We start from the raw sequence: 25,288 nt of genomic DNA, 5'->3' as shown, positions 1-25,288 counted from the left end.
GGTTTGGTTGATTCTGAGGTCACCGGGCCCATCAGTTTGGCAGTGCCTGAAGTTATTGGGCAAGATGCTGGCATCTTTTGAGACGATGCAGTATGCAAGGTTCCACTCGCGTCAGTTTCAATGGAACATTCTGGCCTGTTGGTCGGGAGACACGCAGACCATGTAATCAGAGAAAGTAATTTTGTCTGTGGAAACAAGAACGGAGTTACTTTGGTGGACAGATGTGGACTCTCTCCAGTTGTGGGATTGGCTGGTGGTAACCACCGATGCCAGTCTCAAGGGCTGGGGAGCAGTAGCTCTGGACTTGAGACTGCAAGGCTTATGGTCAGTAGAGGAGTCAGACTTCTGATAAATGTGCTGGAGTTGAGGGCCATGTGGTGGACGCTGACACAGGCAGAAGAGAGACTGAGAGGTTTCCCAATTCGCATTGTCGGACAATGCCACGGCTGTGGCTTACTTGAACCACCAAGGGCGCAGTCAGTTAGCAATGATGGAGGTGTCGAGGATTTTTCAGTGGGCAGAGGTCAATGTTCTGGCCATTTCTGCTGTATTCATCCCAGGTGTCAGGAACGTGGAGGTGGATTTCCTGAGCAGGGAGAAGCTCCTGGAAGGAGAATGGGCATTGCATCCCCAAGTTTTTCAGGAAATTGTGGCCCTGTGGGGGCTCCCGGATGTGGATTTGATGGCATCCAGACATATTTTCCAGGTTCCCAAGTTCTGTGCTCTGACAAGGGATCCTATGGCTTGGGCAGTGGATGCCATGATGATTCATTGGAGGTTCGAACTGGCTTATATGTTCCCCCCACATTTTCAATGATCCCTGGAAATGTGCGGTCACAGGGGATTACCATGATATTGATAGCACCGGATTGGCCAAGGAGATCTTGGTAATCCAGCATTCTGAGGTTCTCGACACAGTTGTGGTGTCTTCCTCTGCGACCAGACCTCCTCCGTCAAGGTCTGTTTTATCATCAGGACCTTGCTAGGCTGAGTTTGACTGCTTGGCTTTTGAGTCCGCTATTTTAAGGAAGAAAGGGTTTTCAGAGGCGTTATTGCAACCATGATTAGTGCCAGAAAACCAGTGTCATTAAGGAACTATCACAGGGTCTGGAAGATCTACGTTAGATGGTGTGAACACCAGAGGGTTCACTCGTACCGGTTCAAAGTTTCTAGATTGTTGGAATTTTTGCAAGATGGATTTTCGGAAGGGCTGAGCCTTCAGTCTCTGAAGGTCCAAGTTTCGGATTTGTCTTTTTACTTTCAAAAGAGGCTCTTATTCCGGAGGTGCAGACATTTTTGCAAGGGGTTACTAGATTGAAACCTCATTTTAAACAGCCGGTAGCGCCTTGGAATTTGTCCTTGGTGTTGTCCATCTTACTGAAACCTCCGTTTGAACCGTTGAGGTCGGCTGACCTTCAATTTCTCGTTTGGAAATTAACCTTTTTGTTGGCAATCGCCTCGGCCAGGCTTGTTTCGGAGTTAGGAGCGTTGTCCTGTAAGGCTCCATTTTTAATTTTTCATGAAGACCGGGCTGGGCTTAGAACAGTTCTGAGATTTTTGCCTAACGAAATTGTTCTTCCGGTGTTTACTCCTGAGGAAGAAAGTAGGAAAAGGGACAGATTAAAAAATTTGGATGTGGTGCGCACATTGCACGTTTATTTGGACAGAGTGAAGAGTATCAGGAAAAGGGATTCTCTTTTGGTGTTGTATGATATACACAAATTGGGCTGGCCTGCTTCTAAGCATACCATTGCTAGGTGGTTGAGATCGGTTATTGGCTTTGCCTATACCACAGTGGGCAGACCAGTGCCTTCAAGGATCAATGCTGATACCACCAGGTCGGTGGCTACCTCTTGGGCGGTGCGCCATGGGGCTACAGCTGAACAAGTATGCAGGGCTGCCACTTGGTCATCTATTCACACATTTACCCAATTTTACAGGTTCAATGAGTTCGCGTCAGAGGACACATCATTCAGGCGAGCAGTGATGAAATCTGCAATTCTGAGCGTACCCTCCCAAAGGACCGGCTCTTGAACGTCCCAAGGTCAGCTGCGTCACGAGGATAGATGAAGAAAAAGGGATTTTTGTAAGAACTTACCGTTCGAATCCCTTTCTCTGATTCTATCCTGGTGACACAGCGTTCCCTCCCTATCGCTCAGTAAGTAATACCATTTTCATGTACTGTCATGTTATAATGGTTTTATTTATTGATTGTGCATGTAATATGTTCAGGCATTGTACGGAGTTATTGTATCCCAGTGTGCTCTGGAAGTTGAAATGAGGCATGATGGGATGCAGTGAGGGAGGAGCCTGCCGTCTTCAAATGTTTAGCATAGGTGCCTGGCTCCTATTAGACCCTACTACATCCCAAGGTCAGCTGCGACACCAGGATAGAATCAGAGAAAGGGATTCGAACGGTAAATTCTTACAAAAATCCTTTTTTTCTGCAATGACCTCACATATCCCAAGTGTTGAATAATCCTGCTGGGATTACTAATATAGAAAGCATGCTGAAGGCATCTCTGTAAGGAGATCATTTTTATAACCCAGATTTATAGTGCTGGGACTACTGCTTTACACAATTAACTATGAAAAATCAACATATTACAAGCAGCTGAGATCACTACTTTAAGTGGTTGACAGAAAGATTTCTCCTCATCTCCTGCACATTTTTTTATATCAGCAAAGTCCATTTAAGCTGAACATCTTTTACTATATATCACCGCTCTGGTCTGCTTAGGACAAAACATAGTTTACCTTGAATCAATGAACAGGAACAGTTTGAAAAAAATCTGTAGATTTGGTAATAAAAGAAATGATAATGTAACAGAAACCACAAAATAATGGAAATGTATTTATTTATTGCAGTATTTTGTCTATGTAATTTACTTATTTTTATTGTATCAAGAAATAAAAGGGTTTCCATACAGTTATCAGGTGTTTCTTTCGCTTCTGTAATTAGACATATTCAACTTAAATACTGTCTATACAAAGGCTTTGACATCGCTTTTATAGCGCGTACCCCAAGAAAGCAACCCCCCAAAAAAAGATTTTCCATACAATTCAACTAGGCCCGTTTGGCGTATTAATTGATAATGACTCCAGGCACTGGAGGCTTATACAGTGCCTAAATAATAACACTAGTAAAAGGGGTTGTGACTAATCATAGACCCGCCATAGCTTCCAAACTTTGTGTAAATTAATTAAAACAGAAATATATCAAACAGTGCATAAGGTAAATTTATTGCCAATTGATTTGTATAAAAGTACATATCAAGGCTGCTAGATCTAGCAATTAAAAACTAATAAGTAAACTGTCCCAATGATACTCATGGTTAAGGTAAGCTCCCAGTGAAATAATCCATAAAGCACACTTGTAGATAATCAGTCACGGTCTGCAGACTCTTTCGGGTCAGGGATTTAGGAAATATATACCCCGCAGCGTATAGCCACCACCACTCTTCCCCCCCCTCTCCCCCCCCCCCCCCCCCAGCATAACTATAGCCTTTCCCCTTTTCTGGCAACATAACTATAAATACCCCCCCCCCCCTATAACCTGCCCCCCCCCCCCCCCCCCCCCTGCAGCATAATTATGACCATATGACCATTCCCAACAGTCATCATAACTAGAACCACCACCCCTATAGCATATCTACAACCATATCCCCCATTGGATACTTGGACCAGTGCTTTTTAATATCATTATTGGTGATGTGGCAAATGGAATTGAGGTAAAATGTTCCTTCTTGCAGAGGACACAGACATATGAAACAGGGTAGACATAACAGGAGGGGTACAACAAATGATTGATGATCTACGGCAGGTAGATTAGAGGAATGGTCAAGAGCATGGTAATTACAGTTTAATGCCAAAAAATTCAAAATCGTGCACTTGGCTCTCAAAAATCCAAAGACTAAATATAGTATAAATGGCACAATAATGGAAACTACTAAGTAAGATAGGGATCTAGGTGTCACTATTTCAGAGGACTTAAAGGCAGGCAGGCAATGTAACAAAGCAATGAAGCAGGCAACTCAGATGCTTGGTTGCATGGGGAGAGGAATCAGCAGTAGAAAGTAAGAAGTAATAATGCCACTGTATAGGTCATTGGTACGACCTCATCTAGAGTACTGTGTTCAGTTTTGGAGGATATCAATTCTCCAGAAGGATATAAATACATTAGAGACTGTACAAAGAAGGGAAACTAAATCGGTGCTCGGCCTACATCACAAAACATACCAGGAAAGGCTAAAAGATCTTAATATGTATAGTTTAGAGCAGAGAAGGGAAAGGGAGGACATAATAGAAACGTTCAAATATATCAAGGGTTTTAACAAGGTACAGGTGGGAGACATTCTTCACAGGAAGCAGAGCAACAGAACATGCACTGAACTAGAGGAAGATTCAAAGGAAGAATTACTTCACAGAAAGGGTAGTGGATAAGTGGAATAGCCTCCCATCAGAGATTCAGATCACCAGCACTGCAGGAAACAGAGCTCCAGTCTACAGGCTTATTTGTTCTGAAGCTGCACAGCTGGAATTGCATCTTTTTTAATCCTTTATTGGTGATTATACGAGTTTTTAAACATTTTAAAAGATCTTTAATACCTCAAAACTTCTATGGAAATATGGAGCATAACCATCACCTAATTATATAGATAAACAATAAAAGGAATTCTCCTTTCACTAATAAAAATCTAAGTTATATCTAAGGGAACACCTTCCTGTTCAATGGATAATCCACAGTAATTTGAACAAAAAACATATTTTCTGGAAGACTTGTTAATATCCCCCTGATGAAGTCACTTGGTTGACGAAACGCGTTGGGGGCTTTTTGTATTCTGTTGACATCTGGAAAACCTTTTAATAAAAAGCATCTTGTGGATGAACAATGCCTCTTCTTAAACCGTGTTGGAGATTACGAGCAATCCCGTTAAAACTGTTGATGTTGATTGAGTGTTGTAGGCGCCAGATCGCTATTGGGTTTTGTGTGTGTGTGTGTGTGTGTATGTATATATGTGTATATATGTATGTATATATATATATATATATATGTGTGTGTATTTGTATGTATGTATATGTATGAATAGGTACGACTACACTCATGGTCTTAAAGCAGAACAACCACTCATTTTTATTTTGAATTTCAGGTTTCGGTTTCCTATAACTTTTGTCAGGAATCACATGTAAAAGAAAATACAGTACTTAATGGAGAAAACAGACTCTATCAAAAAATCCACGTGCACCCCCACATTCAATTCACGTCATCGCTAGTCGACATGTCTCAATCTGATGATGTGTATTAATGTTCCCAACAGAACATAAACAAATCTGGTACAAGGTTACTAATGCTGTGTACACACGGGGTAATATGATTGCTGGGGATATATTGCTAGCAATATATCCCCAGCAATCATATTGCTCAGTGTCTCCTTTTCATCAGCGATGAAAAGGAGACACTGCTACGGGGCGGAGGGGGAGCGCAGCAGCAGCAGACGCTGCTGCTGTCACTTCGATGGGAGGAGGGAGGGAGCAGCGGCACAGGGCTGGGGAGATCAACGCTGATCTCCCCGGTGCTGACCTTTCCGGCACAGTGATCACCGGGGAAAGCCGCTGGTCGCAGGAGCATGCTCCAGCGACCATTAGGCAGTGCACACGGGAGCTGATTTATCGCTCAGCGACCATATTCCCAGCGATTTTACATGAAATTGCACCCGTGTGTACTCACCTTAATGGCAATAATCACATTATAGTGTGAAAAAGAAGAAAGAGGGAAAACCGCTTAGTGAAAAACAGATAATGTCATCAAACACCATTTTCAGCACATAACAGCACATAACAGTATATGTAAGACTGTTGACTTGAGATTGTTACAAAGTATGCAGGAGGAAAACCGGGTCATGAAAATGAAACGTTACATGAAATTGATAGAGAATGCAGGAGGAAAACAGCATAAAAAAATGGCATATTAAACCTGAAATTGGTAGAAGTATCATTGAAAGATATCAAGAGGAATCTACATGCAACAAGTGTTTGAGAAATACCAATTTAGCCTATGAGGAGATACCGTCTTTAAATAATCCACTTCCCTTCTCAGTGGAGAAGTTCTTGTGCTCTGTCACCCCCTCGTCTGCATTCCTGTACATGGTCCGATATCTTGTATCTAAGGGAGGCCATGGAGTGTTTGTTTTGACTGAAGTGTTTTTCTACTGGTTGATCCAATGTTTTAGCCAAGGCCTGTTTAATGGCTCTTCTGTGCAGGACCATTCTTTCCTTAAATTGTAGTGTGGTTTTACCCACGTAATAAAGTCCCCAGGGACAATGGATGTAATAGATCTCAAGAGTAGTGTTACCCTTGAGTGAGGGTGTTTAAATGTGCTACCTGTGTTTAGGCACGTGCATGTCACGCCACCAAGATAATTTTTTTTCTTGTCAGGAAATTGCTGCTTGTTATTACATCCAGACCCGTAATGTCTGTTCATACAAGGTCCCTAATGTTATGTCCTCTTTTCTAACAGGACATTAGTGCTGTTTAGTTTGTGTATTCTTCCTGTGTTTGCGCAGGTTTCCTACCGAAGCTCAGCTCTACTGGTGCAGGGACTTATTTAAATGTTCAAATATACTCTGTAAATAAATAAATAAATCATATCTAGTTGATTGATCAACGCTATCTAGATCGACCGTCACATACATAATGGTAAGATGCCTAAAAATAGTCTTTAGCGTCTAGACCGACAGTAACAGTAGATCAGCACAAGGTAAAGTTTGACAGGAATGTGTTCGACAGTGACAGGGTTGACATGTTTTCCATTATTATCTTTGCTTTAACCGACTTGTTCATACTGTACCATCCCCGTGTACATAAGGAATACAAAATAGGAATAGTAAAATAGTATGCCAAGTGCCGCTAGGCACATACCCGAAGCATGGCGAGTGGAAGCGGTACACTTATACAATGTCCATGTCGACAGAGACAACTGCAACATAAAAATAAATCATGTCAACCATGTCACTTTAGCTTGAATCGATCTTCTGTTACTGTCAATCTAGACGCTGACAACTATTTTAAGGCATCTAACTAGATGCGTTCGACCATTAGTGGTCGACCTCGTGACTGGCGATCAAGACAGTGTCGATCCGCTATACCATAACCTATATAAATAATTGGTAATATATAAATATAATGTAACAGCTTCAGCTTTTTTCCAATACAAGTTCTGTTGTGCTATGTATACAGACTCATTCACTAACCATACATAATTGTCCTATATTACATTAATTAGCACAGTCTTCTCACGTGTTCTAGTCACTTCACGTAACACATTTCTGTAAAAAAAAGATGCGATGCGAGATGCGAATGTGGGAAATGTGTCTTAAATTCGCCATAAAATCAGACCAGGTTCTGATATGCGAGTTGGCCAGAACCCTGCACAGATCATTGAGATCTGTGCATGGTCCTGTGGTAAAAAAGTGTTAGTGTTTTTTTGTGGAAAAAAATTGCATGGGGGTCCCCCCTCCTGAGCATAACCAGCCCCGGGCTCATTGAGCCGGACCTGGTTCCAAAAATACGGGGGACAAAAAGCGTAGGGGTCCCCCGTATTTCCGAAACAAGCCCCGGACTCTTGGACCGGTCCTGGTTCCAAAAATACGGGGGACAAAAAATCTGGGGGTCCCCCATATTTTGAAACCAGCACCGGGCTCCAACAACCCGCAGTGTCATGCCACAGCCGGAGGGACACTTTTTACATAAGGTCCCCTGGCCGTACCATGAGCACCGTGGCTGGTCAGCCTTGGACGGTTACCTGGAGGAGTGGGAACCCCCGCAATAAAGGTGTGTGTGTCTCCTACCCCCCCACCCCCCCTCGGCTTCACCCATCCAGGGCTGAAGCCCGGGGGTGTCACCGGCGTCCCTGGCCAGTGGATGCCGGCCTGATAGGGTTAAATCTTTCAATCCTAACATTGCTTTATACAGGAGAACTGCAAGTGCCAGCAGACCTCCCCCACAGGCTGGGACTTGGAGAACCACAAGTCCCAGCATGCGGGTCATAAATGGGCCCGCTGGGACTTGTAGTCCACCTGTAAAAAGAATGTTAAAAGAAAACACACACACACACACACAGAAGTATAACTTTATTACATACACATCCACACACCTCACTTTTACACCCACATACTTACCGTTCCAGGATCCAGCGCTGGTCTCTCTGCAGCAGAGCCGGTCAGCCTGCACTGTCAGCGTGCTGAACCGGCTTTCTCCCGTGCAGATAACAGCCTGTGTCGCACTGTCCCAGCGCGACACAGGCTGAGAGTGTGATTGGGCGATGCGTCTCCATGGAGACACATAGCTCAGCCCTGATTGATTGATTGAGACGCATAAAGCCCAAGACGCTCTCAGCCTGTGTCGCGCTGGGACAGCACGACAGGCTGTTATCTGCACGGGAGAAAGCCGGTTCAGCACGCTGACAGTGCAGAGACCAGCGCTGGATACTGGATTGGTAAGTATGTTTGTCACTAATGTGTCACAGCCTCAAAACGATGTACCCTGTAAAAACAAGGTTATTGGATCATCGCATAACACAGTATTTTAATTGACACATATAAAATCATACATCAACAAAAAAAGCCAAACATTAAAAAATAAGCATGAAATAAAGTGACGTGGTGCATAAAGCCAATGAGGTGTAATTACCAGATGGTAATGAACTGTGATGTTACAACAGTTCAAGGCCTGGCTTGGTGCCAATATGGATCCCGGGTCACATACAGGAACAACCAGTCCATGGGTAATAGCCTCAGTGGATGAATGATGGAAGTGACGGGCGTTCATCCGCTTTTTTTGTTGATGTATGATTTTATATGTGTCAATTAAAATACTGTGTTATGCGATGATCCTCTAACCTTGTTTTTACACGGTACATCGTTTTGAGGCTGTGACACATTATTGACAAACAAGGAAGGAGTCACCCTATGATCATTGAAGGGAAGTAATCCTTCTACTTTTTTACAAGCGCTGGTTGAAGGGTTCACTCATTTATCTATCCACATTTTTTAATTATTTATATCCAAGTGCAGGCTAGATGAGCCCAAGTAGTTCTTACCTGCCAGCAAAGTTTATATATTTATAAGTTAACTGTTCAGCAGATTTTTATCCTTTATTTTTTTTTTCTGATTACAAATCATTTTCCTTATTCTTTTTAAACAAGATATTGCTGCCATTTGAAATGTTTTTTTTTTGTCTTTATGATATAACTTTGTTTTTAAGGTAAATATTTTTTTTTTACCTTTTTTAACTAGAGATGCCTTTATTTCTCTAAAAGGTGAAACCATTTAGCATAACATAGCAATTTCATGTTGTTCCTCAATATATTCAATTAAGTACTGTATCTTGATCCAGCACATAACATTTCTAGAAAGGAATGTTCTCTTTGATGCATTTGCAGCTTCACTTTAGCTTGAGAATATTCTTCTCGTGTTTACAGGTACAAGGTGCTGGAAATGCAGGTGCAGTTTTGGACCAGCTGGCCAACCCACCAGTAGATAATTTGGTTGTAGGTGAAAATCCTGAGATGCCAGAGGAACAAGCAGATGAGGAGGAGGGGGAAGATAATGATGATGAAGAGGGTGCAGTTATTGAAGATCCTGCTGATCCAAACAATGGGGCACAAGGTATTTTGGGTTGTAAACAAATACGGAATATGCTGATGCTACCTACATGATTGTTAATAAATATATTGTGATATCCGTACACAAAATGATTTTGTAGGTAGAATTTCTGTAGGGAACAATGTTTTGTACACTAAAATGAAGTAGCCTTTGAACTTGTGTATTATGTCTTCAGAAGATATGAATTGGAATGCTTTGGAATGGGATAGAGCTGCAGAGGAGTTGACTTGGGAACGAGTGAGTATGCAAAGTTTTATGCATTTACTTCATCCATGCTAGTTTGAACTTTGGCTCCTTTTGGTGATCCTTGTCACTTTTATTGGAATTAAGCTGTGTCTCCTAAAGTGCTGAGAGACTGTAGATGAGAGGATTGTTGATGCTGTTGGACCTAACACATTAAATTTACTACATTACCTTTTCACCAGTGAAATTTACTCAACCTCGTGTTGAGTTACATTTGTTACTTTTTGGGGGTCTGTTCACAAAGTCAGTATTTGTACTTTTGTTTATGCAGTTTTTTGTCTTTGGTTTTTGAAAACTGAATTTTCATATCCCTTCTTATGGGCTAAATTCAACATTGCAAAAGAAATATGTTTCTTTAATGGGCAAAACCATGTGCACTGAAGGTTGGGCAAATGTAACCTCTGCAAAGAGTTGGGTACCCACCTACAGACTTGTTTGTTCAATCTATGGTAGGAACAAAAATCTGGTAATATATGGGACCATTTGAAAATCAACCATTTGCTCCCAAAAACTGGAAAATTGATGGAAACAAATGTTCACATACATTTGCTGAGAAACAGATCAATCCATTTTGCCTGAATGATCACTGTTTGTTTTCCACTGGAAGAAAATGTTTGATTCTCACATGCTCTCATACATTAACAAATGTTTGTTCCCACCAGATAGATTAGACAGCTACATCTTTAGGTGCGTACCCAGCTTTAGATTTGGGTGAGGTGTGTTTAAACTGGAATGTAAATTGCAGTGTAAATATAAAGTAGCCAGTATTTACCCTGCACCGAAACAAAATAACTAGCCCAAATCGAATGCTGTGTACACACGCGGTGAGATTTGACATTAGATTTTGACTATATACTCAAAATCGCAAGCCGATTATATGCAGATTGCACAGGTTTTTTACCTTGCGCTCCCAATGTGAGCTCCAGTGACAGCACAAATCTAAACCCAGATAGACAGGGCAGCAATGACTATATCAGTGATGGCTAAACTTAACACTCCAGATGTTGTTGAACTAAACATCCCAGCATGCCCTGCTACAGTTTTGCTATTTGGCCATGCTAAAACTGATGCAGGGCATGCTGGGATGTGTAGTTCAACAACAGCTGGAGTGTCAAGGTTAGCCAACACTGGACTAAATAGTGCAAATCAAATGTAGATTGTATGAATTGTGTGTAAATAGTACAGAATTAGCAAAGATTGCATAGCACTTGAATCTTAAGTTGAATAGCAAGGGAATCTCACCGTGTGTACACACCATAAAGTCCCATACACACTGCGACTTTGAGCTGAAAGCCACTCAAAACAACATGTTTGAGCGGCTTTCAGCTCAAAGCCGCCCAGTGTGTATGCCCCAGCGATAAGCGCTACTGCCCGCTCCCGCAACATCGCCGGGGAAGCCGTTCATCTGCTGGTCATACCAGCAGATGAGCAGCTTTGAGGACGGCTTTGCATAGCTCTGCACTATGCAAAGCCATCCTCCCCCCTCTGTCTGCGCCGGGCAGGGGGAAAGCCGCTCAGTGTGTATGCACTTGAGCGTCTTTCCCCGCAGCAGTGATTGTCATCATCGCTGTCCATATACGCTGGGCATAGTCGCCCAGTGTGTATGGACCTTAACTCTCTCTCTGCACATGGTTTTGCCCATTAGAGAGATTTTACTTTTGTAATCCATGCTGAATCAGGTGCTGTATATTCTAAAGATACAGATGGGGCAGGCCTCTTCTTTGCTGGCAAATCGCCAGAGCATCACCGCTGGCGATCCGCCAGCAGCCTGGCTCACCATCTGCACGCGCGTCTCAATCGCCGTCGGCGGGGCGATGGGAACCCTGTCCGTCTCCGCTTCAGGGAGGGCTGTCGGAAGGGGACGCGCGCGCCTCTCGTGCGCGCGCGTCCCCTTCTTGCTATACAGATGGCGCTGGCGGGGGATGCCGGATGGTGTCGCCATCACCATCCCCTGCAAAGATGGGACCTGCCCCATCTGTAGCTATCCAAAAGAAAACAATAATAATTGCAATGAAGTAAACTGAAAGCAAATGTGTTCACTTTAATTTCCTAAGACCCGCTGAAGATGATTGTGTTTTTCCTTGTCTAAAGGCACCTTTCCAGAACTACAAACAGCGGCATTCTATACATTGGCTTTCATAATCAAAATATTTACTCATTTTTGATTTGCTAGTCTGTAACCTCTTTAATGGGATATTTAAAATGCATGATAATTATATGGAAACTTAACCAGTTATGCTACTTTGAAGTTTAGAAAACCTTATACTTTATGGTACATTTATTTGACACTTGTCCCAGGATGATTGAGATGAGCATTATAACTATGCACTATAGAAAATGTAAACCTTCCAAGGACTTTTAGTGGCTGGTAATCATCAAAAATAATTACTAAAGGGGCAAATAGTTTAAAATGTATATTTTTTTGTCTTTAAATCACATATGCCACCGACTTTAAAATTGCCTTGCTGGGGATATTGAGGCAGTTTCAAAATTCTATGTAGTGGGCCAGCACTACCACTCCCAGTGCTTAATGTAATAGTAACAATATTTTCCTTTTTTGCAGCAGCTAATGATTTCTGGATTACTTAAAATCCAAAGGGCACAAACGGAGAATATAATGGTGCAACCACTGCGCTTAAATGAAATCAGATAGCAATATCGATAAACATCTTAATTGGTGTAGGCCATTGATTTTCAACCTTTTTACCTTGCGGCACACTAAATTAGATTTTCAAATTGCCAAGGCACACCATGAGATCCCCACAGGGCAAAACACATTGGCCCCCTACAGGAAAAATCCAAACCTATTGACCTCCATATAAAAAACGATCATACTGGTCCCCACAGGTAACAAAACTAAAATACATTGGCCATTTACAGAAAAAAAGAGACCAGTAAATAACAGTTGAACTGGTGGTGGCTATAAACTGGTTTGGGCATCTCTAGATCTGGGGGCACACTTGGGAGCAGCTCAAGGCACACTAGTTGAAAAACACTGGTGTAGGCTCTCTACACGGATGATTCAAAAGATCTGTGCTTTACCAGAAAATCATATATTTTATTACATCTTAATTTTTTACAATTCATTAATAACATTTAAAAAGGTGATATATAATTCAACAGTGAAATGCTTATTTGCAGACAATAATGATAAAACATCACACATATATGTTGCCTTTTTAATAATATTCTCCACCCTTACTGAGGCTTTACAAAATTTAGCAATTGTATATAACTTTGTAATGGATATAAACACTTTTTTTATTTTGTATCCAAGCTGATTAATACAACTTTGCTTTCCTTTGAGCCAGCAATTAATGGATCGATTAGTCCTAGTGATAGGTCATTTGTTTCAAATGTTAGTCAAATAAATTAGTTAACCACACACATGGTTTTGTGTGAAGAGGCTGCAGTATACCATACTCACAGTGGAAATGCAGGGATGGGTGTGGATTATTAAATAGACATTGTCTAGATAGTCAATAGCTCGACCCCAAAAGTTCGACATGCAATAGAGGTAGACACAAGAAACTTTCAACATGAATGCAAAAAATTGCGTTCATGGATCGCTTGCCATGCTTTAGTCTCAAGGCTTACCTCTATGCCAACATGAATGGTAAGTAAGGACAGGCTGTGATTTCTGTACTGGGGAGTACCACCTACACACAGTCAATGTGTTGGGCTCTGGCATGAGCACCTAGGAGGGCACCCGCTGTGTAATCCATTTATAATTGCTACCCATATGTGGACTATGGCACTTCAACCACATAACAGCATATAAAAAAATATTATCTATCATATATTATGTTTTATATGCATTTATGCAGGATGGGGGGGGTCTCTTCCCAAGTGTAAGTTCATCCTTGTTGTTGCCTGTGATGGGGTTTTATTTATATATGTCATATTTTGTATATGCGTTTTTTTGGCTCTGTCCCTCTCCCTGCACATGCTTTCCCTACTGTCTCACATATGCGTTACCACAGATGCCAGTCTCAGAGGCTGGGGAGCCGTGATACAGGGAGTCCGCCTGCAGGGCCGTTGGTCTCCGATGGAATCCATGCTGCATATAAACAACCTCGAACTGAGGGTTGTTCACTATGCCCTATTACAGGCGGAGCTTATGCTGCAGGGCGGTACAAGTCCAGTCGGACAATGCAACTACGGTTGCCTACATCAACCGCCAAGGAGGGACAAGGAGCATGCCCTGTATGAGGGAAACCACCAGGATATTCTCCTGGGCGGAACGCCATGTAAAAGCCCTGTCGGCCATCTTTATACCAGGAGGCGGATTTCCTCAGTCGTCACAATCTCCACCCTGGGGAGTGGGGACTTCACCCTCAGGTGTTCCAGGACCTGGTAGATCTTTGGGGGCTCCCTCAGATCGACCTTATGGCCTCACGGTTGAACCACAAGCTGGACAGGTACTGTGCCCGGACCAGGGATCCAGGGGCAACAGCAGTAGATGCCCTGACTTGGACGTGGGATTTTCAGCTGGTGTATCTGTTCCCACCGCTCCCGTTGCTGGCACGGGTGCTAAAGAGGATTCGACACCAGAGAGTAGAAGCCATTCTAGTGGCTCCAGACTGGCCTTGAAGGGCCTGGTACGGGGACATTCTGGCCATGCAGGTAGGCCATGCCCGTGGCGTCTTCCTCTAAGAAAAGATCTTCTCCTCCAGGGACCGTTTGTCTTTCAGGACTTACCGCGGCTGCGTTTAACGGCCTGGAGGTTGAGCGGCAGATATTAGGCCTCAAGGGACTACATCCCTCTGTTATTACAACCATGACGCGTGCCAGGAAACCAGTCACGGCTTCTCACTACCATGTGATATGGAAGAAGAACATAGCCTGGTGTGAGAAAAATGCTTTGCCACCAGCAGTATTTCGTCTTAACAATCTGTTAAGATTCCTTCAAGCCGTCTTGGACTTGGGCCTCTGGTTGGGGTCCTTGAAGGTACAGATCTTGGCTCTGTCAGTATTTTTTCAGAGGAAACTGGCGCTGTTGCCGGAGGTCCACACCTTCTTGCAAGGGGTGCTGAGGATTCAGCCTCCCTTTGTACCACCCACCGCACCTTGGGACTTGGATGTGGTCCTCACCTTCCTTAAGTCCTCTTCCTTCGTTCCTTTGGAACAATCGGAGTTGAAACATCTTACTTGGAAGACTGTTGTCCTGCTGGCCTTAGACGGGTGTCTGAGCTTGGAGCAATGTCCTGTAGAAGCCCTTACCTGGTATTCCACGAGGATCGGGCAGAGCTCAGGACCAGGCCGCAGTTTCTGCCAAAGGTTGTGTCCGCATTCCATCTGAACCAACCTATTGTGGTTCCTTCCAGCGTGGTACATCCTGATATTCCTCTCTCTTTGGATGTGGTACATACCCTCAAGGCGTATGTTAAACGTACGGCTAGAATCCGGATAGTTTGTTTGTATTGTATGATGCGCAAAAGAAGGGCTCTCCTGCATCTACAAGGACCATAGCCCGGTGGATTCGATGCACGATACAGCAGTCCTATGCATCGGCTGGGTTGTCCCTTCCTCCAGCATTGAAGGCCCATTCCACAAGATCTGTTGGGACTTCTTGGGCGGCTGACCGAGGGGTTTCGGCTCTGCAGCTGTGCAGGGCCGCAACTTGGTCAGGGAGTAACACGTTTGTCAAGTTTTACAGATTTGACACTCTGGCCAGGGAGGATTCCCAGTTCGGACAAGCGGTTCTACAGCAGACTCTGCACGTTCGCATCCGTTCTGGTAGCTTTGGGACCTCCCCATAGTATAACCCAGTATCCCATTGGATGGTAGAGAAAATAGGATTTTGGGTACCTATCGGTAAATCCTTTTCTTGTAGTCCATATGGGATACTGGGAGCCCGCCTCTGTGCGGCTTTCTGCTGCAACGACACTGTTACTAACACGGTTAGGGCTTTTGTAGCCTTGTTGTCATATATTGACCTTCAAGTATTATGGTGAACTCAGAAGTTATGATTCACCTCTTTGTTATTTTATGTTTATTATTTTGGTTTGGGTGTGCTGTGAGAATCTCACCACGTTATTGTTCACATACCTCCTCACATAGCTCTCCTTCGGCACAGTTTTTCATTAACTGACTAGTGGAGGGAGATAGAGGGGAGGAGCCAGTGCACCCACACTGAAAGCTTTAATGTGCATGTCTCTCCTGCGAAGGATTTCTATCTCCATAGTATAACCCAGTATCCCATATGGACTATGAGAAAAGGATTTACCGGTAGGTACCCAAAATCCTATTTTTAGGATAAATGATTTTAGGCATTAAAGAAGAGTAAGAAGAAAAAAAAAAAGATCTTCAGGTATCACAGCCAAAGAAATAGTCTTAAACAGTATATTGCCAAATGACAGCAAATTTTCATTTAAAATGCCGCTTCCCATTTGTAATTGGTGCCAAAACCAGCTAAACCAATCACCGAACAGGGGCACGTTATTTTACAAAACATTAACACACATACGTATGTGTGTATATGTACTGTGTGTGTGTCATAGGTGTGCGCACATAGTGTTAGGGGTGCACAGGCACCCCCTAATGCTGTGCAGACCCTTCTGAGCGCCTCTCTGCCACTAGCAATAACTTTTACAAAATACTTTTGCTTTTTAGAACTGTATTCCATTACAAGAAGCGCCCATCAATCAATTATGTGTTTTGCATTATTAATCGTCCTAGACCATTGTCATATACTACTTGCTGCGTCATCCATGTATGTTTGTGACTTTATTTGCATGTTCTGTTACACAGAGTAATTAGAAGACTAAAACAGACACAACCAATAGGCAGTGTTAGACACGCCCAATAGGTGGTGCTAGACACACCCCTATGATGGTGCACCCCCTAATAAAATGTGCTGCGCATGCCTATGGTGTGTGTGTGTGTGTGTATGTATGTATGTATGGTTCCAGTTCACAACCAGAAAGGGCACTCACCACCAAATACAGGTAAAATAGCTTTTTAATCACAGAGAGGCATTATTCCATGTCGACGTTTCGACCCCGTTGGGCTGTTTTCAAGACAGACAGAAGTAGTTCAGTGTGTCACCAAAGCAAACAAGGCATACACTGATACTGCAATCAAGTCCATATATACCTTAGCCAATCAGCAATGATCATCAATAATTATCATAATGGGTAACAGCCGTGTTAGGGCGGACCTCCCTCCAGCAAGACCCATCACACTACAAACCGCTGTGTACAGTACATACCAAGCCGATACAGTAGCAAACATGAGACGCAGCAAACACACAGCCCTGCCAGGCACCGGCGAGACACACATAAATCACCTTGCCACTGGTAACTCTAGAGATGGTGCAGGAGCCAGCTGTCCACGTGTTACGAGACCACCATAGCTTAGCAGCGGTACCCGGAACCAGACCTGTGCGGCTCAACTGCGTTCCATACACTACGGATACCCGCTGGGATCACTGTCACATGACACTCGCAATATTATGTGCAGTGAGGCCGTGTATTGCTACAAACGGCACCCAGAGCCAAATATGCGTGCCACGTGCGTTCCAACTGGATAAAAACTTAAATAGATAAGTAATTGCAGCATAATATCAGATATTACCATCGAAGATAGCGGTGTCCGGTAATTGTCTCCACAACTAAAGTAACCTTAGCACTGTGCAGTGAAACAACTATGATCAGTGAGAGCATAGGTAATTAGCATACTCTGATGTCGAGCACAGGGTGTGATATAGGATCTGTAAAAGGGTAAATACATGTCCAGACCAAAACACAGCTATGAAAAATATTAATAATATAAACACTAAAGAGAACTAAAGAAAAATAGACTTCACTAGTATATATATGAACTCTGTAGCAGTTTACAATTATTGACCCGGGTCAGTCTGTGAGAAAGGCTGTTTAGCCGAAACGGTACCGTCACTGCTTAACTACAAGGATGGGTGATTATATGTGTGACCCTCAGTATTCTTAATAAGGTTTTTGCATACAAGTCTGATGCTCAAATTTATTGACAAGAAATAAATTGTGCCTTACTGGACTTTAAAAATCAAGGAATGCTGTCCTTCATATATCCCTGGATATTAAGTTTTCTTATATTTCTGTGTGGACCTGGCACCCAACATAAACCCTGCAAGGTGTGCGGACTTCTCTAAGTTTTTATATATATATATATATATATATATATATATAATTTCATCCATCCTGGTGACGCAGCTCAACCTTGGGATGTAGGAGGGTCTGCAGGAGCCAGGCATCTATGCTAACTTCTTTGAGAGGCAGGTTCCTCCCTTCTGCATCCCAGAATTCCCCAGTTCGTTTTAGGTGCCCACAGGAGTGGGTGCTATGCTGATGGGCCGCGTGTTGCAGGCGTTTTTAGAGTTAGCTAGGGTTTTTTTTTTTATTAATATTCACCTACTTAGTGCAGGTGCAGGTGGGCGGGGCGGGGGGGGGGGGGGGCTGCTGTTCTGGAACGCCTGGTCCCATTCCACTCAGGATCCTTGGTTTCAATCCGTAAAATCTCTCAGGGTTACAGGATCAATCTCAGGGGGAACACACCAAACCGTTTTCTTCCTATCATGGAAGGCTTCAGAAGGGAGTTGTGGTTCCGGTACTGCCAGGGGAGAGGAAGAAAGGATTTTATTCCATTCTTTTCCTGGTTCCCAAGCCGAGCGGGTCTTTCAGACCCATTCTAAACGTGAAGTCCCTGAACCACAATCTGTGGGTAGACCACTTCAGGATGGGATCCCTGAGGTCGGTGCTTTTGAGCATGGAACCAGGGGAATTTTTGGCGACCATGGATATTCAGGATACATATCTACACGTATCTATTTGTGTGGAACATCAGTCTATGCTACGGTTCGCCATAGGCCCTCAACATCTACAGTTTCAGGCTCTTCCATTTGGTCTAGCCACTGCACCAAGGGTCTTCACAAAGGTGATGGCAGTTATGTCAGCGACTCTTCGGTTGAAGGGTATTGTAATACTTCCATACCTATACGACCTGTTGTTATTCAAGACGGAGTCAGCAGATAAATTGCGGGAGAGCCTGATAGTGGCAACGCAATTCTTACTAGACCATTGTTGGAGGTTGAATATCCAAAAGTCCCGATTGAGTCCAATGCAGAGACTGCAGTTTTTGGGAATGGTTCTGGATATGCACCTACATCAGGTATTTCTTCCAGAATCAAAGGCCAGAGACCTTCGTCTGCTGGTCCTTTCACTCCTTCAATCACCGAACCCTTCGGTTTGGAGGTGTTTGAAGCTGCTGGGCAAGATGGTGGCCACATTCAAGACCCTACAGTATGGAAGGTTTCATTCATGACTGTTTCAGTGGAACATCTTCACCTGCTGGTTGGGGAATCCAAAGTCCATGAAGCAGGAAACTACTGTCCTGAATCAGGAGACAAGAGAGTCAGTGATGTGGTGGACAGACCTGGAAACTCTTCAATTAGGTAGCTCCCTTCAGATGTGGGACTGGTTGGTGGTCACGTCCAATTACCAGTCTCTGGAGATGGGGGAGCAGTGGCTCTACATCTCCGGCTACAGGGGCTGTGGTCCAGCATGGAATGGTCTTTACCAATCAATATACTGGAGCTTCGAGCGGTGTGGAGGACGCTTCAGCAAGCAGAGGAGTTGTTGACGGGGTCTCCCATAAGGATACAGTCGGAAAATGCCATGGCTCTGACATATCTCAACCATCAAGGGGGCACACGCAGCAAGCAGCCGATGCAGGAAGTGTCTCGGATTTTTCTGTGGGCGGAAGCTTATGTTCCGGCCTTGTCGGCTGTCCTCATTCCGGGGATCCGGAATGTGGAGGCGGACTTCCTTAGTGGATCAGACATGCTAGAAACTTTGAACCCGGAGGTTTTTCAGGACATTGTGTCGCTCTGTGGGCTCCCAGAGGTGGATTTGATGGCATCCAGACACAATTGCCCGGTGACCAAGTTTTGTTCACGGACAAGGGATCCAACAGCATGGGAAGTGGATGCCATGACAGTCCCGTGGAGTTTCGACCTGGCTTATGTCTTCCCTCCCTTTCCCATGATTGCTCGGGTCCTCAAGAGGGTGAGAATGCAAGGATCAAAGATCATTCTGGTAGTGCCAGATTGGCCCAGGATGTCCTAGTATTTGGACATACTGAGTTTGTCGATGGCACCGCCATGCATCTTCTGCTTTGTCCAGACCTATTACTGCAAGGTCCGTTTTTTCACCAGGACATAGCTCGTCTCAATTTGACGGCCTGGCTTTTGAGACCTACTTATTAAAAAAGAGAGAGTTTTTTCAGAGGCGGTTAATAGAATTATGCTCAGCGCTCTTAAACCTGTGTCTGCAGCAAACTATCATAGAGTTTGGAAAACTTAGATCAGGTGGTGTCAAAGACCAGAAGTTCACACTTCTAGGTTTAAAGTGACCAGGCTTCTGGATTTTCGTCTGGTTTTATGTTTGCAGTCGTTGAAAGTACAGATGTCTGTCTTATCTATCTTTTTTCAAGGGGTTATCAGGATTAAACCTCCGTATCGACAGCCGGAGGCGCCATGGGATCTGTCGTTGGTTCTGGCGGTTTTGCAAAAAAACACCCTTTGAGCCACCTTTAAGGTCGTCTGACCTGAAGTTTCTTTCTTGGAGACTGGCTTCTCTTTTGGCTATTGCCTAAGCCAGGCGTGTGTCTGAACTAGGGGCTTTATCTTGCAAGTGACCTTTTCTGTTGTTTCATGAGGATAGGGCTGTTCTTCGAACGGTGCCTACATTTTTACCTAAGGTGGTGTCTAGTTTCCATCTGAACCAGGAGATTGTGCTCCCAGTATTTTATCCTCCCGAGGAGGCGAGAAATAGGGACAAACTAATGAAATTGGATGTGATACGAGCACTGCGTGTTTATGTTTACAGAGTGAAGGAGTTTTGTAAAACTGATAAAACTGACTTGTTACTGGTACTGTATGATGTACATAACAGAGGGTGGCCAGCTTCTAAGCAGACCATTGCTAGGTGGTTGAGGTTGGTTATTGCCTTTGCTTACACAAAAGTTGTCAGGCCAGTTCTGACCAGGATTAATGCCCATACCACTAGGTCAATGGAGCAGTTATGCAGGGCTGCCACCTGGTAATCTGTTCACACCTTTACCAAATTCTACAGATTTCATGAGTTCACTTCGGAGGATGCTTCATTTGGGCGAGCAGTATTAGGAACTGCAGACCTGAGCGTACCCTCCCAAAGGACCGGCTCTTGAACGTCCTAAGGTTGAGCTGTGTCACCAGGATGGATGAAAGAGAAAAGGAGATTTTTGTAAGATCTGATCGTTCAAATCCCTTTTTCGGAGTCCATCCTGGTGACAGCGATCCCTCCCTTATGCTCAGAAAGTTATTGTTTGATTGTGCATATTAATATGTTCAGGCGTTGTACTGCGTAATGTATCCTAGTGTGCTCTGGAAGTTGAACTAAGGAATTCTGGGATGCAGAAGGGAGGAGCCTGCCTCCTATATCCCAAGGTTGAGCTGTGTCACCAGGATGGACTCAGAGAAAGGGATTTGAACGGTAAGATCTTACAAAAATACCCTTATATATGTATATACTGTGTGTGTGTGTGTGTGTGTATATAGATAGATCGATAAAAAGAAGGTACCTCAATCTGTGCCCAGTATATTATGAAGCACCGCTGAGGGATCCCGTTAGATGGGACCCAATGTTTTAGAAATGAAAACAAAGGGTTCAGCGGGTGCTAAGAATAAATGGAAAAATGTATATGAAGAATATTTAATAAAAAAAACTCCTTAACATAACATTGTATATACAATTGCAAATAAAATATAGCATTAGAATGAAATTCTTTCAGATGTTTGATGGTTACAATCACCCCATAAGCATACAAGGCCCAACGCTCTTCGTCATTTCCATGACTTCATCAGGGGCAGTGAATCAGTTGAGCGATTTACACATTAGTTGTCAGTGGTGTAGGTCATCGCTATAGTTTTATGCAAATGATCCAATACCGGAGGTTCTAAGTATAATTGACTGAAGTCCACCAATGATGGTTCCTCAGAACATTTGATTAATAGGCTCAAAGTAAGTTGGTGCTCTGTAATTATTATAACTGCAACCAGATAAATTGCTCAATGAAATATGTGTGAACTGCTGGGATCCAAAATCTGGAATGCTATATTAAATTTTATTTGTAATTGTATATTCAATGTTATGCCCGTAGGGTGTTTTTTATTAAATGTTTATTCTAGCACTCGCCATCTTTGAAAACCCATGCAGTTCCTCTTCCGCGCATGGGGCTGTTTGCTGTGGTGTTTCTAGCACATGTCTGGTTTGCATATCAGTGCTGATATACAGACAGAAGGATTGTAGAAAGGGATGTCCTTAATTGTCAAGAAACACTCCCCACTATTACGGGGCGTCTGCACGAGACCAAAGAAGAAGGTGGTGGACCTTCTGTATTGATAAAGTTTGTAACCTATCAGTGTGTCTGCAAAAATTGCTTTCACTTTCTATCATGACAACTTTTAGCACACAAAGGAGTAATTTGGTCCATCGAGTGGTCAGTGGTGCTACCTTTCCTCAGTTGAGGGGTAGTTGGCCTTTTATCTATAATATCTATGTCAAATGTCCGTGTGTCTCCGAAAAACTTCCATCTGTTGGCAGCAAGTGAAACTACATCTACTATCTTTTAAAGCATTAACTTCGAGTGGGCTTACTAGTATTTAAATATATATATGGAGAGAGAGACAGAGATGGTTTATTATTCCATTTATGTTTATTTAATAATAGTGATTGATAGATATGATTGATTGATATATATATATATCTATTTTACTGTAGATGCTGGGCCTGGATGGATCCCTGGTTTTTCTGGTAGGACAATTGTATTTACTTTCCTAGTTTTCATTGTATTTCTTTTATAATACACCCATTACGGTTCTCTGATTAGAACTGCCATGTGCACACATCAATTTGGTAAACTAGTGGAAACAAGAGATATTTAATGTTTTTGACTGATATATTGGCAAATGATTTCAAAATTTTTGGTTCTAATAAATATTTTTTATAGTATTACTGCTGATCAATATATGTATAGCCTGTATGCAAGATGTTCAGAAATGTTGAAGACATTCTGCTTTTTCAAGTATAATAATAATGCCTCTTGATTTGTATTTCTTACATAGGAACATGTCTTCTGGGTAGTGTCTCTAAATACCCTCTTCATACTTGTTTTTGGTATGTATCTGAGCTGTTACATCTTAAATAAATTGACATTTCACACAGTGGTGGGCTGAGCAGGGAGGCACTGCCACTGCCTGTCCATGCCATGGGACTGCCGGGGGAACCCCACTGCCACTGCAGTATGTGCTGGGGTTTCCGGTTAAGGCAACCTCAGTCTCTAGGTGCCCTGACACCACTGTGCTCCATGTGAGTCACCGCCCCAGCCTGACCGCATTCCAGCAGATTGTTGGTGGCAGGCGTGAGTACTCTGCCGGAGACCTGAATAGCAGGTGTTCTTACAGCAGTCCGCAGCCCCATTTTGAAAATGATGCCATAGCAGTGGGGCAGAACTTCCTCCCTAGTCAGCTCTTGCTGCCAGCAGCCACGGCAATAGGAAAAAAGAAAAGGAAGCAGCGCTGGTACTACAATGAAGGAATACACAAACCTTATTTTGGTTATGATAATTTTATATAAACAAACTTTCAGAATTAACAATTACATGGGAATGAAATATAATAAAATATATTAAAGGGAAAGGGCGGGGGGAGGGAAATAAAATTCTCACTCTCAGGATGGACGTGGATGATTGGATCCAATGGCAGGTAAGTGCACTTAGCCCGATGGCTGGTACTTTGTTGGTAACTGCTCCAATTGGGGAGAAAAAGTTGAAGTCACAAGTCCTCACTATGACGTGGAAACTGGATTTTTCTGCCGCTGGAGGAGTCTGTGGATGAGGATTGATGGATGTCTGATTGGTCCTCTCCAGTTGAAACGGGGCTTCCAAGCGCCGCTGGAGGAATAGGCAATCTGTATTGTATCCAGATGGGGAATTTTCTCTTGGTGTAATTGAGAAGAAAGTATCACTTTCCAGAAGCGAGAGGGGCGGGGCCGCAGTGGGTCCTCTAGATTTGGTCCCTAGATGGTATTGGGGAACCAAAATCTTGGTACAGGTGACTGGATGGTGCAAACACCTGGAGGTTCCACACTAGGCAATTAGTCCCAATTGGTAGTGTCTCATTGGGATCGTTGGGGTGTACCCCTAGCTGGTATTGGGGTACCAATGTCCTGGGTCAGATGGTTTTGGGGCACAATAGCCAGGAAATGTCCCACTTGGAGAATATTGGTGGTGGATCCTCTAAGACAGGTGGCTGGATGTTGTGAAGCTCACCTGGAGGTTTTTCCAGAGAAAGTCCAAACGAATTTGGTGGGGGTATGGGGGTTCCCAAAATTGGATAGCAGTGAGAGCAGGGATCAATCAATCTGGGAAGTTGGGAGTCCAATCCTGGAGGTCACACCTAACGCGTTTCACCACTTGCTGTGGCTTTTTCAAAGGTGACTTAGCATGGGACTGGTGGGGGTATATATACCTCTTCTAATAGGCACCTGATTGGTGTCAATCACAAGTACAATCAAACAAGGTAAACATATTATTTCATAAAAAAAATTCAAATAGGAGACAAACATATATATATAAAATTCCATTAATCCACAAATCATACAGTTATTCTTGTCAGATTAGATATTTATTTATAAAAACGGACTGACAATCACTATGTCACTTCCGGTATTGAGGTCACATGATCCGGTGTACTAATAATAAAATGTAGTAAGTAACACATATATCCACATGGTAATTGTCAGAACACCATGCAGTTTACATGTATATTATTTTATCAAGGGATCCGGGATGCAGTAGGATAAATTTAGTGCAGATCTGCTTTATTACGTCTGGTGGAACGCATTATGCGTTCCACCTGCTGGTTGTTGACTTCCTCTAATAATCTGAAGTGATGTAGCGTTATCTCGCCGGTCCCCAGACCGGATATGACGATACCATGGGTACTCTGACGGAGATACACTGAATACAGGCGATCTCCTGGATAATAAAATACTTCCGGGTATCGTAACCCGGAAGTACTATTTCCTAGGCATACGGAGAGTGATTCCTAGGGCTGTGTATTTTTTATATGTCACTCAACTTTATTGTCCCCAGAAATACTGTTTCACAGAAATGTAGGGGAAAATTCTTCTAGGGCTATACGTTTTTATACACATATCACCCAACTTTATTGTTCCCCATCACAAGTGCTTGTTGGACAAAAAAACACCTGATAGAAGAATACAATGAATGTATAGATACCATAAATTAGGTTTTTATATGGAACTTTCAGGTCCTGAATTCGTTAGTTAGCCTCATTATAACA

General features: G+C 43.3%; 1 protein-coding gene across 3 annotated transcripts in view; it reads left to right on the top strand.

Annotated features, from left to right (window-relative positions):
- MARCHF6 (membrane associated ring-CH-type finger 6) overlaps positions 1 to 25,288 on the top strand; it is a 492,210-nt gene that overhangs the window by 164,407 nt on the left and 302,515 nt on the right. For 2 of the 3 annotated variants that reach the window (XM_083188362.1, XM_083188364.1), the window contains exons 7-10: positions 9,480 to 9,666; positions 9,839 to 9,900; positions 22,704 to 22,736; positions 23,048 to 23,099. In XM_083188362.1, coding sequence (XP_083044488.1) covers positions 9,480 to 9,666; positions 9,839 to 9,900; positions 22,704 to 22,736; positions 23,048 to 23,099 — 334 coding nt within the window. The remainder of the gene's footprint in view (positions 1 to 9,479; positions 9,667 to 9,838; positions 9,901 to 22,703; positions 22,737 to 23,047; positions 23,100 to 25,288) is intronic. The other variant, XM_083188363.1, reaches the window with a different exon arrangement.

Source organism: Crinia signifera, chromosome 5 (assembly GCF_055691185.1).
Source record: "Crinia signifera chromosome 5, ASM5569118v1, whole genome shotgun sequence".
Classification (NCBI taxonomy): Eukaryota; Metazoa; Chordata; class Amphibia; order Anura; family Myobatrachidae; genus Crinia; species Crinia signifera.
This window is presented reverse-complemented; position numbering and strand designations above follow the sequence as displayed.